The sequence below is a fragment of the Lactuca virosa genome, chromosome 3 (assembly GCF_052849685.1).
Source record: "Lactuca virosa cultivar CGN04683 chromosome 3, Lactuca_virosa_CGN04683_v6, whole genome shotgun sequence".
NCBI lineage: Eukaryota > Viridiplantae > Streptophyta > Magnoliopsida > Asterales > Asteraceae > Lactuca > Lactuca virosa.
The window spans coordinates 24695446-24709415 of NC_136428.1; the positions used below are offsets into that span (position 1 = coordinate 24695446).

Below are 13970 nucleotides of genomic sequence, written 5' to 3' on the forward strand. Positions count from 1 at the left end.
GTTGAGGCTTATCTGCTTTGTGCGAAAGCCAATAGACCTCGGCATTCCAACCTATTGGTTGTGGGCCGTGAGTATTCCATCCCGAGGATGATTGGACTCATAGTATGTTGGCATTCCAACCGGTTGGTTGAGGGCCTGGGGTATTCCAACCCGATGGTTGACTGGACCCATAGTATTTTGTTTATGATTTTATGTGTATTGTTGTGAGTATGGGTATTTTGGGGTAACTCACTAAGCTTTCGGGCTTACAGTTTCAGTTTATTGTTTCAGGTTCAACGGATGGTCGCGGGAAGGAGAAGGCGTGACCGTACACTTCCTCGATTGATGATTATGATTTATGGGAACTCTAATGTTTAAACTATTTTGAAAACAAATTGTAATAACTGAATGGTTTTAAATGATTTAAAAAGCTTTAAATTGGCTCGAATTTTATGGGTGTTACAGCTCGTATCTCACTAACAGCAGGAGTGTGGACGGGGCTCCATAACTCATCAGTAGCAGACCAGGGGCGGGGCCCAAGATAGGTGAGGCCTTAGTACAGGAGTACAGTAGAGTATGTTTTCTTTATGTGCTAGTATGTCATTTGATTGTATGTATGTGTATAGCGGGCGAGGCCCAGTGACAGGCGGGGCCTAAGAGAGACAGATTTGTATACCGAGCGGGGCTCGATGCCAGGCGGGGCCTGATGTCGGGCGGTGCCCGATGCCGAGCGGTGCCCAATGTCGGGCGGTGGCCGATGTCGGGCAAGGCCCGATGCAGTGGGCGGGGGCCCAGTATGTGGTTATGTGTATGTGGATATGCTTGCGTGATATGTAGTAGGTTGGGGAACTCACTAAGCTTCGTGCTTATAGTTTTCAGTTTTGGTTTCAGGTACTTCCGGTAGCGAAGGGAAGAGCTCGGGATGATCGCATGGCACACACCAAGAAGTTTTAGCCTGAGATGTTTGGTCTGATAAAAAGAACATGTTTTGAGATGATGCTCTGATTTGACATATATAAACCTTTGTTTATGGATGAAATGATTTGATACTTATGATTTTATTAAATTTTTAAAAAGAAATTTTTTTGTCATGATTTTTGGGATGTTACACTTTTGCATCCTTTTATGAAGCACCATTTCAGCATATGGGGTGAGTACAGTAGTCAAACTCGCTGAAAAGTAAATATAATCAAATAAGGTTCTTATACAAGTATTTAAATAAATTTAATATTTCACCCGATATTTTACTTGCCATTAATCTGCGTTCATGGAAAGTTCGTTGAATGTAGTCACGAATTGACTCGGTAAACATTATTATCGATACATTGTGTTGATTTACTGATAATACAAAAAAAAAATTAGGGAACATCAATGTTGACTACATTCCAACGGATGTTAGGGAAATAGGCTCTTCCCCATTTCGCATGACCGATGTTGGCAAGAATTTCACGAGCATCAGGGGTTAGCCGGCAAAAGTTTTCTTCAAAATCATACATAGTATATGAGCTGGATGTCATCCAAAACAAAGGTTGTAATTTTCTGCCAGATACGCATCTTGTGCGCATATAATGGAACACGCGTTTAGAAGTATAACCATGATAAAAATTAGAGAATACATGCTCTATGCAAGAACTAACGGCGTCTTCCATATTTTTTATGAACGATACATCCATACCCTATCTCAGAGCTTCTCTTAGCTTCATAACGAACCAGGATCAACCGTAGAGATTAATTTTCAACGGCCAGACCAAATGTTATAGAGAGGGTCTGGTTGTTCCTGTGGATAGCAACCGCTACAAACATTGTTTTTAGGTAATCCCCTCTAAAAGGGACACTACCTATGAAGATGACAGGCAATAAACAGCCTGTGAATGCATGGATCTGTATTTTTTTGGGAACAAAAATGAATTAATTTAGATGTAGAAACGTTATATATTTTAAAGAAACAATAGAAAAGTGCAAAAAACAAATATATCACCCATCCAATAGCCAGAAAACAAGCTTCCAAACGATCCATCAAATTAGTTTGGATGTGAGTGTAAGTATGCGTGTTGGTTCGCCTAAAGTTGTGAAGGTAAACACGCAGGTTGTTAAAGCTTTATTCGTGTTGACGCTCGGAGAAAATCATTTTAAAACAGTTTTATAAGAGATAATTACAAATTACTTGATTGACGTTAAGGCTCTAAGAGCGTTATATATATATATATATATATATATATATATATATATATATATATATATATATATATATATATATATATATATATATATATAAAAGACGAAAAAAAAAGTTGAGGTTATAATCCGGAGTATGAACTCCGGAACGAATACCCCAGCTCTGGAATGCTATGTTCCGGAGCAAGTGGTCATTTTACAAAAAAAGATATAAATAAATAATTATTTTTGTTAAAATGGTTCTTTATAAGGGTTAGATTACTCAATTTATCTGTTATTAATTACAAATTGGGAAATTTCTTTATTAAACAAACCCTTGTGAATTGTGACTAACCCCTTGTCTTTTCTTTTATGTCCAGCAGTAACTCACGTACATTTTTTAACAAATCCAGTCCTACACCACAACAAAATAAATAACCTGATTGCTATTCTTTCAAAATAAGATTGTTGTACAGAGAAAGTACTCTTAAACAGATTCCCTTTTAAGAGAAAAAAACTACACCTAACTTATGAATTACATCATTTAAGACTGAATATATTTGTCTGTTGTTGATAATATATTATAACATAAAATAATAGAGTAAAATTTGTTGACGGCATGATTATTGCTTTTCGTAGCTGTTTTATTGGAAGTTTTTTGTTTCTGTTTTTGGCTTATATGTCTCCATAACCATCTTTAACAATTTTGTAATATGATATTAAGACGGCTTATTAATTAAAAGTTCAATAATTTCATTTTCAAATCAGGTGCAAATTATTTACAAGATCTTTAAAAAGATTATAATTATTATTTAATTATTTCCATTACATATAATCGGTTTAATGATTATAATATTCTATATTATTATTATGGTATATATATATATATATATATATATATATATATATATATATATATATATATATATATATATATATATATATATATATATATAACTGTAATCATCATAATACATCATGGTTAAAACATTTATGTATTAAATAACAGCATAGTTGTTAGTATGAACTATGCAACTCATTTGCTAAAACTTACATATTACATCGTAGTTTATTATAAAGTAAAAGTATCTTCCTATTGGTCTCAATTTTAAATTAATATAAGTAGGATGACATTTCGATATTTAAAGAACCTATACAATCAAATCAAAATCAAGTAATTAATATTGGGTACGTAGCCGGAGCGCCACTGGAAGCCAAAGAACCACCATGCAAAACCACCCCCCTCCACTTCACACACGGTTGACCTGCCATCGCACATGGCCCAATCGTATATTTGCACTGATATACGCATGCAACATCGTAGCCATTCTTTATCACCAAACCACCATCCTCTTCCACACCACCAACACCACCGTCTCTGTACTCATGTTACTGGCTGATATCGTCTTAGCTTTTATGTGGTTCACTCACCAAGGCTTTAGAATGAATCCGGTTCACCGGAGAACCTTCCCTGAAAACCTCCCAAAGGATGAGACCAAATATCCGGCCATGGATGTGTTCGTATGCACGGCGGATCCCTACAAAGAACCACCAATGGTGGTGGTGAATACGGCTTTGTCAATCATGGCTTATGATTACCCGACAGAGAAATTGTCGGTTTATTTGTCAGACGATGGAGGCTCAAAACTTACACTGTTTGCTTTCATGGAAGCTGCTAAGTTTGCAAAACAATGGTTGCCATATTGCAAGAAGAACGGAATAATGGATAGATGTCCAGAAGCTCATTTTACCTCCCACTACCCTCGCTTCCCTGAGACCCATGAAATCAAGGTCTTTTTTTTTTAATATAAAAAGTATTTATCAAAATTATCTTGTTACAAAAAATAAAGAATATGACATATAATAAGATTTACGTTTTGGCATTTTACCTTTTACCCAAATTTAACATCGTTATATCTATCTATCTATCTTGAAACTTATCTACGAAAAGATTTATGTGGTCGATCTTCACCAAAATCCAAACTTTTATTGCAGTCGATGTATGAGAGAATGAAAGTGAAAGTGGAAGAAAGTGTCGTATGTGGAAATGTTGATCTTGATGATGATGATGATGATAAGAAGTATGGCCATGTCTTCAACCAGTGGAACATTGAATTCACACGTGTGGACCACCCGACTGTTGTCCAGGTTAGAATTAGGTCCAACGAAAATTTATGTAGCTGCTAGAGCATTTAATTAGCTCATTCTGTAATTTATTATTTTTGATATATTATTTTTGATATATTACGTACTAGTTTATAACGCGTGAGAAGTATGGTTAGACAATTAATTAAACTTTTATAGTAAAACTCAAAATTATTAATCAATTATTTCAAATAAATTATTTTCAATAAATTATTAATTAAAAGATATTTTCTTATGTATATAAAATTAAAATCGTTGATTTAAATAAATATATGAAATTATATCACCATATATATATATTAATTTTATTTTATTTTTTATTCAAATATTATTAATTTAATGTAATTAGAGTGTAAAATTTAAAATTTAAAATTTGAAATAAAGAATCAATTGATAATTTAATTTAACTAAAGTGGGAAATTTTAAATTTTAAATTTGAAATAGAAAAATAATTAGTTGACATGTGGCATGATATGTAGCATATAATATTAACAAATGTTTCTAATATTATAACACTTGTCAATAACAGAATAAACTTATTTATTTATTAGAATATGGATTCATCATTTTAATTTAAAGAAACTGGGTTTTATGCAAAAACAAATAAATAAAAAGAAAATAAAAATGACAATTTTATTAAGAACTTGCAAGAAGAAGCTAGCAAAGTATCAATAAAGTGGGTTATATGCATTATTTCCAATACACAACTTTTTTTATAAAGCTTTTCTCAACAACTATATTTAAAATGTTTAATAAAACTTTTCAAAAATATAATATTTGATATTGATCAAGTATGTAGTTTTAGTAAATAAAATGCGATAAACAAAAGTTCGATATTCTATATATATATATATATATATATATATATATATATATATATATATATATATATATATATACACGGGGATAGGGAATATACATTACAGCCCCATCTAAGCTTAGGTACTAAACCTCTAAAATAAGTCGTTTTAACTTGGAAAATATACCCGGTTTGGTTTCACTTGGTAAATATACCATCCTCGATAACATTTCTTTCTTTCATTATCGTTTTACCATCTCTGTTTATTACTTTCTTTCACTTGGTACATATATCGTTTATTACTTCACCCAAGTGAACATTACTTGTTTTCACTGTCACGCAGGGCCAAGATAATCAATATTTTTGCTTCCTTATCAACCCTAAACCCTAAACCGTAAATGCTAAACCCTAAACCCTAAACCCTAAACCATAAATGTTAAACCCTAAACCCTAAACCATAAACCATAAACCCTAAACCCTAAACCCTAAACGCTAAACCTTAAACCCTACACCCTAAACCCTATTGTGTCGATCTTGAATTTACATCTTCAAGTATTAATCGTGAATCCACTAACCGTAATCTGTATATAGTAAAATAATGTATTTTCAAGAGGTTTAGTACCTAAGCTTAGGTGGGGCTGTAATATATATTCCCTTTTTCCCTATATATATAGATATATATATATATATATATATATATATATATAGAGAGAGAGAGAGAGAGAGAGATCCAGGTTCATTTGAGACTGCTAATTTTATGAGACCGTGAGACGCAATATAAAAATAATTTTAAAATGTAAAATAAAATGAAAAATCCGAAAATTCTTTTTTTTAATTATTATGCTAATGTAATTTTTAGATTGTTAGAATATTCTACTAGATTTTTCAGATATGTAAAATATTCTAATATTCTACTAGAATATGTAAAACAATGGTATTTTTTTTATTTTTTTTATTTAATTTTTGGAAAATATAAATGAAGAAAATAATATTTGAAAAAAAAATTCAAAAATTTTCAATTATTTTGCATTTTAAAAATGTTATTTTTATCTATAAAATGAGTGGCTAGGATTTCGTCTCACGGTCTGACAAAATTAGGTCGTCTCATATGAACTTAACCATATATATATATATATATATATATATATATATATATATATATATATATATATATATATATATATATATATATATATATATATATATATATATATATATATATATATCACAAAATGACCAACAGACCACATGCAACGATATTTAAATAAGGCGACAAGAGAAGGTTGAAAAGAAATAGTTGCTGAAAAAAATACAATACAAAAAAGGTTTATGCCCCACTAGTATTATCTTTCATAGGTGTTTTTATATTATAACTTTCATTGATCTATAATATAAAACAATTTATATATATAAATTATTTAATTATGTTTTAATTCGTTAATACAACTCCATAAATTTTTACATGTATAAATTGTTCATAAAAGATGAAATTTATTATTTGGATTGGTAAAAGAAATTTTGAGAATGTATTAAACATTATTGTGAAGGTCAGTAAAAAGTTCATTATGTTAAATAAGTTCGTAAAAGAAAAATATGTGGTTGTATAAATATTTTCTTAATCGTTTAAGATTTATATATAATAACATGTGTTTTCTATATGTAGTTGTTTGTATCTATATATTGCAAAATATAAATGCCACGATGCTAATGTATGATGTGAACAGGTTTTGTTAAATGGCACTATAGACAACGATGTCCAAGGTAATGTGATGCCAAACCTTATTTATGTCTCACGGGAGAAACGCAAAGGCACACCTCACAGATTTAAGGCTGGTGCTCTTAATGTTTTGGTAAAAATACTTAACTATTCGCATGTCTTTTCGAATTTGTGTAATATGTAAATACTGGTATAATGTTTCTTTTGTTTGTTTCAGCTTCGTGTATCACATACCATGACAAATGCACCAATTGTCCTAACTATGGACTGTGACATGTACTCAAATGACCCAAAAACACCACTAGAAGCATTGTGTTACTTCTTAGACCCTTCAAAAGATTCTCAAAACATAGCATATATCCAATATCCTCAACTATTTCATGGGATCAATAAAGAAGATTTATACGGTGCTGAATTTAAATTCATATTCCAAATCAATATGACCGGGTTAGATGGTTTAATAGGCCCTTCTCATGCTGGCACTGGGTGTTTCTTCAGAAGAGGGGCCTTTTATGGAAAACCCTCATCATGTACATTTGAACAAAGTCAAATTCAAAATCAAAGACAAGCAATCCAATCTAATGAAGTGTTGGCTCGAGCGCATGAGGTAGCTAGATGTGATTTTGAGGCTCAAACTGAATGGGGCTCCAAGGTATGTATATGAACTTTGTGCTTTAATATGTTATTGTTAGTATATCAAACATTTCTATAAATGTTGGAGTTACCGCTCTATCCATAAGAGCTATGTTGAAGAGTATACCAACGACTTCAAATATATCTAACACTTATAATTATACACTAGCTAAGTTTCTTTGTTGTTGTATAGTTAGGCTATCGATATGGATCATTGGTGGAGGACTTTTACACAGGATATCTTCTTCAATGTCAAGGATGGAGGTCCGTCTTTTGTTTACCAAAAAGACCAGCGTTCTTAGGGGACGCACCCATGAACCTTCATGACCTGCTCAATCAAACCCAAAGATGGTCCATGGGGGTTTTAGATATGGCATTTTCGGAGTACAACCCAATTAACTATGGGTCCAAAATATTACCCTTTTTGCAAACCCTATGTTACCTTCATTATACCTTTTGGCCTATTTGGTGCATCCCGCTTTTTATCTATTCCATTTTACCGCAATTAGCCATCATCCACTCTTTTCCACTTTTTCCTAAGGTATCATGATTGTATTATCAATTAAAAATCATAAAAATGAGTTCCAAATACATGTTAATTAGATTTTAACTACTTAAAATTTGATATATTGTATAGGTTTCAAATCCATGGTGTTTGTTATATGTCTTCTCATTCATAGGAGCCTATTGTCAAGAATTATTTGAGTTCATACTAAGAGGGGGAACTCCACGAGGTTGGTTTAATAACCAAAGGGCGTGGATCATTCGATCTCTTTCAAGCTATATTTTTGGAGTAATCGAGTATACGCTAACGAAGTTACATGTATCTTCTTCTACATTTAATGTGACAAACAAAGTGATTGATAAAGAAGCCAATATAAGATATGAGAAAGGAATGATGGAATTTGGAGTCGAATCACCTTTCTTTTACCCTATATCAGTGGTTGCTTTGGTCAACCTTGTAGCGTTAATAGGTGGGATTATGAAAATGATCAAGAATGGAGGATTTGAGGACTTATTTGTACAACTCTTTTTGGCAGGTTTTGGAGTTTTAAATAGTTGGCCTATTTATGAAGCCATGTTCATTAGGAATGACCATGGAAGAATGCCACTAAAGATAACATTAAGATCAATTGCCATTGCTTCAATGGTGTATCTCGCCTCCCCTTTGGTCTTTTAGATTATGGTAGGCTTGTGTTGTAACTTTCGATCCATTTCTTTTACTATCACTAATAAAATGTAAAAGATTGTATTTTAACAGTTTAATAGTTTAGAGATTGCATGATATGCACATGATTTATTTTGCTTATATGACTAGGTTTATAATTTTTTTAGTATTATATTATCTTATGAATTAACTATATAAAAGGTTTTAGTATGATATTATTCTATGCAAAGTCATAACTCACAATTAAGAAATCTTTTACATAGTAATCACATTATGTTCTTCAATTTATAAAAACCAAAAAAGTACGCTTACATTAATGCAAAACTTCATAAATGGTCCATATGGTTTTTCAGATTCTGGGTTTTTGTAACATCCATAAAATTCAAGCCAATTTAAACTTTTCAAGCATTCAAAAACCTTTAATTATTACCATTTGTTTTCAAAATAGTTTCATATCAGAGTGTTCCAGAAGTCAAATCATAAAAATGCAAGGAGGTACACGATCACGCCTTCGCCTTCCCGCGATCATCTGAAGTACCTGAAACAAAATCCAAAACTGTAAGCCCGAAGCTTAGTGAGTTCCCCCAAAATACATGTACAACAAATAACACACATATAATAACAGCATACTATGGGCCCAATCAACCATCGGGTTGGAATGCCCCAGGCCCTCAACCATCGGGTTGGAATGCCAACATACTATGGGTCCAATCATCCTCGGGATGGTATACCTTCGGCCCACAACCATCGGGTTGGAATGCCCGCATACTATGAGTCCAATCATCCTCGGGGTGGAATACTCTCGGCCCACAACCATCGGGGTGGAATGTCCTGGTCTGTTGGTTCATGCACAAAGCAGATAAGCCTCAACCACCAATCAATCATGTGCACATATATCAGATAATCATATAACAGTCTACAAACAGATATATTGCTCTAAAGATCACTAAGAATAGCAACATCCTATTTACAAGGATACCGATCTAACTGATCATAACCACATAGAAACATCCTATCTACCCAGGATACCGATCTAACAGATCATACTAACAATAAAGCAAGATAACAATCCAAAGGGTCGGCCTTGGTGCCTTCGACCCTTGAGTATAGTGAGGAAAAACTCACCTCACAATGTCAATCTGTAGTGATAAAATCAAACTCCCGAATCACAGCCACAAACTCTACCACCTATAACCACCATAGGACCAAGTCCATCAAGATCCCAAATTACCAAAATACCCTCAAAAGTCCAACTAGTCAACTCTTAGTCAAAGTCAAAGTCAACAGTCAAGGTCAACAGTTTATGTTGACCCAACTCGTCGAGTGCAGCTTACTGACTCGTCGAGTTCCTTCAGAACTCAAAGAATCGTGAAAATCCCAGTTAACTCGCTGAGTTTCCAGAAAACTCGTCGAGTCCATACAGTGTCCAAAATGTCGGGAAAACCCTGACCAACTCGTCGAGTCAACTCACAACTCGCCGAGTTCGTGCAGAATCCAGAAAGTGGGAAAACCCTTCTTAACTCGTCGAGTTGGCTATCCAGCTCGTCGAGTTCCTTCAGCCATTTCTCATTCAGACGTTTTTAAGCTACCCCAAAGCTCCAAATTGTAGATCTAGCCTCCTTGGGCATATTTACCACGTAAAGTTGCAAACTTTACGTGCATGCAAGGCCTTAAATGCCAAAACTAAGATAAGGAAGATGTTTAAGCCAAATAGAAGGGCCAAAGCTTGATAAATTTGATAACTGTATGACTATTAGGGCTTATAGGAGTCCAAATCTGAAGTTACAAGTTCAGATCATGCTCAATACCAGAAATGACCCACAAATATGCTAGAAATGGCCTAAAACCCTTGAATGATGAGATCTAACACTAGAATGATCAAGGTAACAACTTGTTACCTTCAAATGGAAGCCAAGGTGGAGTGGGTACTGGATCTACAAGCTTCTCCTTGATACAAACTCTTGAGTCTTCAAGCTTTTTTCACTAAAACCACCTTTTAAGCTTTTACACACACAAAATGATGAGTAATACACGATTAGGGTTTTCTGAGGTCAAGGGGGCGATAAGAGAGGCAGGGGGGCTAATGAGCCTTTAAATAGGGTGAAAAACCCTGGAAATTAGGGTTTTAGATTCCATCTCCAACTCGTCGAGTAGGTCCCAAAGTTCATACGGCCGGATCCTTTTCTACACGGCGAGTTGGGGCATCCAACTCGTCGAGCAGGTCTAAAAACATAAATATAAAGCTTTGAAATTTATACCTGAGAGTCGGGGTGTTACAATTCTCCCCCACTTGAACTAGACTTCGTCCTCGAAGTCTGTTTAGTGAACAACTCCGGATAATGCTCCCGCATCTCTACATCCGGCTCTCAAGTCCACTCGGATCCCCTCCGGTGGTGCCACTGTACCTTTACCAAAGGTATCTCCTTGTTCCGTAGAACCTTGATTTTCCTTTCTAAAATGGCCACTAGCCTCTCTACGTAATTCAGGCGCTCATCAAAAATGCAGTCGCGTGCCCAATTCCTCATGGAACTTTTTCCAGAAACGGGAGGTGAACCGAACATCACGGTCTGACACGATAGATACCGGAACTCCATGACGAGCAACGATCTCGCGGATATACACGTCGGCCAGCTTCCCGGCCGATGAGCTCTCTCGGATCGGCAAAAAATGGGCACTCTTGGTCAGTCGATCCACGACGACCCATATCGCATCATATCCCTTCGCCGTCCTCGGCAGCTTCGTGATAAAATACATTGTGATCTGCTCCTATTTCCAAATGGGAATCTCCAGAGGCTGCAGTTTGCCATGCGGCCTCTGGTGCTCGGCCTTGACCATCCTGCAGGTCAAGCACCTCTCGACGTACCAAGCAATCTCTCTCTTCATGCACGGCCACCAGTAGCTCAAACTCAGATCCCGGTACATCTTGGTGGCCCCCGGGTGAATAGAGAAACGAGACTTATGAGCCCCCTCCAATACAATCGGTCTGACCCCACCAGACATCGGAACCCATACCCGATCATATCGGGTCAACAATCCCCGGCTATCCTGCACAAATTGGGTGTTCTCGGCCTTGATCCTCTCAAGCTTCCAGTTCTCCTATCGCATACCCTCATCCCGAGCTTGCCTAATCAAGCTCACAAGTGGAGAATCCATTGATATCCTCATACATGCAGCTGGAACAGAAGATCCAACTGACTTGCGGCTCAGGGCGTCCGCAACCACATTCTTTTTACCAGGATGGTAAAGGATCTCGCAGTCATAGTCCTTGACTATGTCAAGCCACCTGCGCTATCTCATGTTCAGGTTTGGTTGATCCATGATGTGTCTCAGACTCTTGTAGTCTGTGTATATGGTACAGCGGACCCCATAGAGATAATGTCTCCAAATCTTGAGAGTGAAAACCACCGCTCCCAACTCCAGATCGTGTGTGCGATATCTCGTCTCGTGCGGCTTCAGCTGCCATGATGCATATGCTATCACCTATCCTCTCTACATAAGGACTGATCCCAATCCGTTGATCGATGCATCACAAAACACCACAAAATCCTCGACTCCCTCAGGGAGTGTCAACATTGGCGCCTCGCAAAGTCGCCGCCGTAGTGTCTCGAATGCGGTCTGCTGCTCAGGGCCCCATCGGAAATCCACCCCCTTCCTCGTCAGAGGAGTGAGAGGTACCGTAATCTTGGAGAAATCTTGTATGAATATTCGGTAGTACCCTGCCAATCCCAAGAAGCTCCTGATGTCTGAGGGAGATTTCGGAATCTCCCACTGCATAACTGCCTCGATCTTGGCCGGATCGACCAAAATCCCCTCCTAGTTAACGAGATGTCCAAGGAACTGAACCTCTCGTAACCAAAACTTGCACTTCGAGAACTTGGCATACAGCCACTCTCGCCTCTAAACCCCCGGTAGCTCATGGAGATGCTCCTCATGTTGCTCTCTGGTCTTGGAGTACACCAAGATATCATCTATGAACCCGATGACCGAGCGATCGAGCATCGGTCTGCAGACCCGATTCATCAGGTCCATAAATACTGTCGGCGCATTGGTGAGCCCAAACGGCATCACCACGAACTCGTAATGCCCATAACGAGACATGAACACAGTCTTCTCCATGTCTTCCTCCCTAACCCTGACCTGATGGTACCCGGACCTCAAGTCTATCTTGGAGAACCAAAATGCTCCATGCAGCTAATCAAAAAGACCATCTATCCTCGAGAGTGGGTAACGGTTCTTCACCGTCAACTTGTTCAACTCCTGGTAGTCAATGCACATCCGGTGTGAACCATCCTTCTTCTTAACGAAGAGAATCGGTGCTCCCCACGGGGAACTGCTTGGACGAATAAACTGATTGCCCAACTGTTCCTGCAGCTATGATAATAGCTCCTGCATCTCTGGTGGTACCAATCGGTACGGCGCCTTAGCGATAGGGGCCGCACCTGGCACTAGGTCGATCCTGAACTCGACCTGCCTCTCCGGAGGCACTCCGGGTAACAACTCCGGAAACACATCAGTAAAATCTCTGACAACCGGAACATCTGCAACTGAAACCTGATCTCTGACCCGTGTATCCACCACATACGCTAAGTAACCCGCACACCCGTGCTGAATATACTTTCGAGCCCTGGCAGCCGAGCAAAACCCTGATCCCAATCCGGTTCCCTCGCCATAGATAATCAGTTCTCCCCCACTTGGGGTTCGAACTACCACCTGCTGACCATCGCGGTCGATCATGGCACCAAAGCGACTAAGTCAGTCCATACCCACAATCACGCACACATCCCCATGGGAATCAGAATCAAGCCTATCGGGAAAGATACCCCGAAGATCTTCATCACACAACCCCGATAGACTGAAGAAGCGGAAATCTCGTGTTCGTTGGCGATAGAGACTCGCAACGGACACTCTAGCTCTCCTAATGGCAAATCGAACTCCCTACTGAATGACTGAGAGGCAAATGACCGACTCTCCCCCGAGTCAAATAATACCAAAGTAGGTAAGGAGTTTTATCTAAAAACGTACCTAATCATAGGTACAAACACACAAGCATAAAACATGTATAATCAGTAAGATAAAGGATAGAAACATACCAGAAACCACATCTGGTGCTGTCCTGGCCTCCTCGGCTGTAAGCTGGAAGGTGTGTCCCTGAGCCTTCGGAGGCTCTGCTCTTACCCTGACTCCCGTCAGTAATCCTCTGTGTAGCTGGCGTGGGAGCCTGCACCGGCTTGGCAGCTAATAGGGGACATTGGGCCTTCATATGGCCCACCTGCTCACAATGATAACAAAGTCTGAACCCAGAAGCTGTAGTCTGCTGTCTATAATCCCTAGCAATGTGGCCCTGCTTGCCACACTTGTGGCACCTACTACCAGAT

General features: G+C 37.4%; 1 protein-coding gene and 1 long non-coding RNA gene across 3 annotated transcripts; one reads left to right on the forward strand and one right to left on the reverse strand.

Annotated features, from left to right (window-relative positions):
• Positions 1-3112: 3112 nt before the first annotated feature.
• On the reverse strand, positions 3113-3901 carry LOC145165372 (uncharacterized). Its single transcript, XR_013740038.1, has 2 exons — positions 3786-3901; positions 3113-3671 (listed from the first exon to the last, which is right to left on the reverse strand). It is a non-coding gene; the product is annotated as an uncharacterized LOC145165372 (long non-coding RNA).
• Positions 3280-8685, forward strand: LOC145165371 (cellulose synthase-like protein G2). Of its 2 annotated transcripts, XM_079084101.1 has the most exons (6): positions 3281-3924; positions 4129-4281; positions 6802-6927; positions 7012-7446; positions 7621-7968; positions 8065-8685. In XM_079084101.1, exons 1-6 carry the CDS (start codon positions 3361-3363, stop codon positions 8605-8607), a joined length of 2169 nt encoding a protein of 722 aa, XP_078940227.1. In that variant the 5' UTR covers positions 3281-3360; the 3' UTR covers positions 8608-8685. The 2 variants fall into 2 exon arrangements, with proteins under 2 accessions (XP_078940228.1, XP_078940227.1); XM_079084102.1 differs by lacking the exon at positions 8065-8685 and having other exon boundaries at positions 3280-3924; positions 7625-7861.
• The last annotated feature ends 5285 nt before the right edge of the window (positions 8686-13970 follow it).

Bases quoted from the DNA above. Each gene is read 5' to 3' on its own strand.
- LOC145165371 (XM_079084101.1), top strand. From the start codon at position 3,361: ATGCAAAACCACCCCCCTCCACTTCACACACGGTTGACCTGCCATCGC. The intron at 4,282-6,801 runs GTTAGAATTAGG...TGATGTGAACAG, and splicing joins ACCACCCGACTGTTGTCCAG to GTTTTGTTAAATGGCACTAT. The intron at 7,969-8,064 runs GTATCATGATTG...TATATTGTATAG, and splicing joins CTTTTCCACTTTTTCCTAAG to GTTTCAAATCCATGGTGTTT.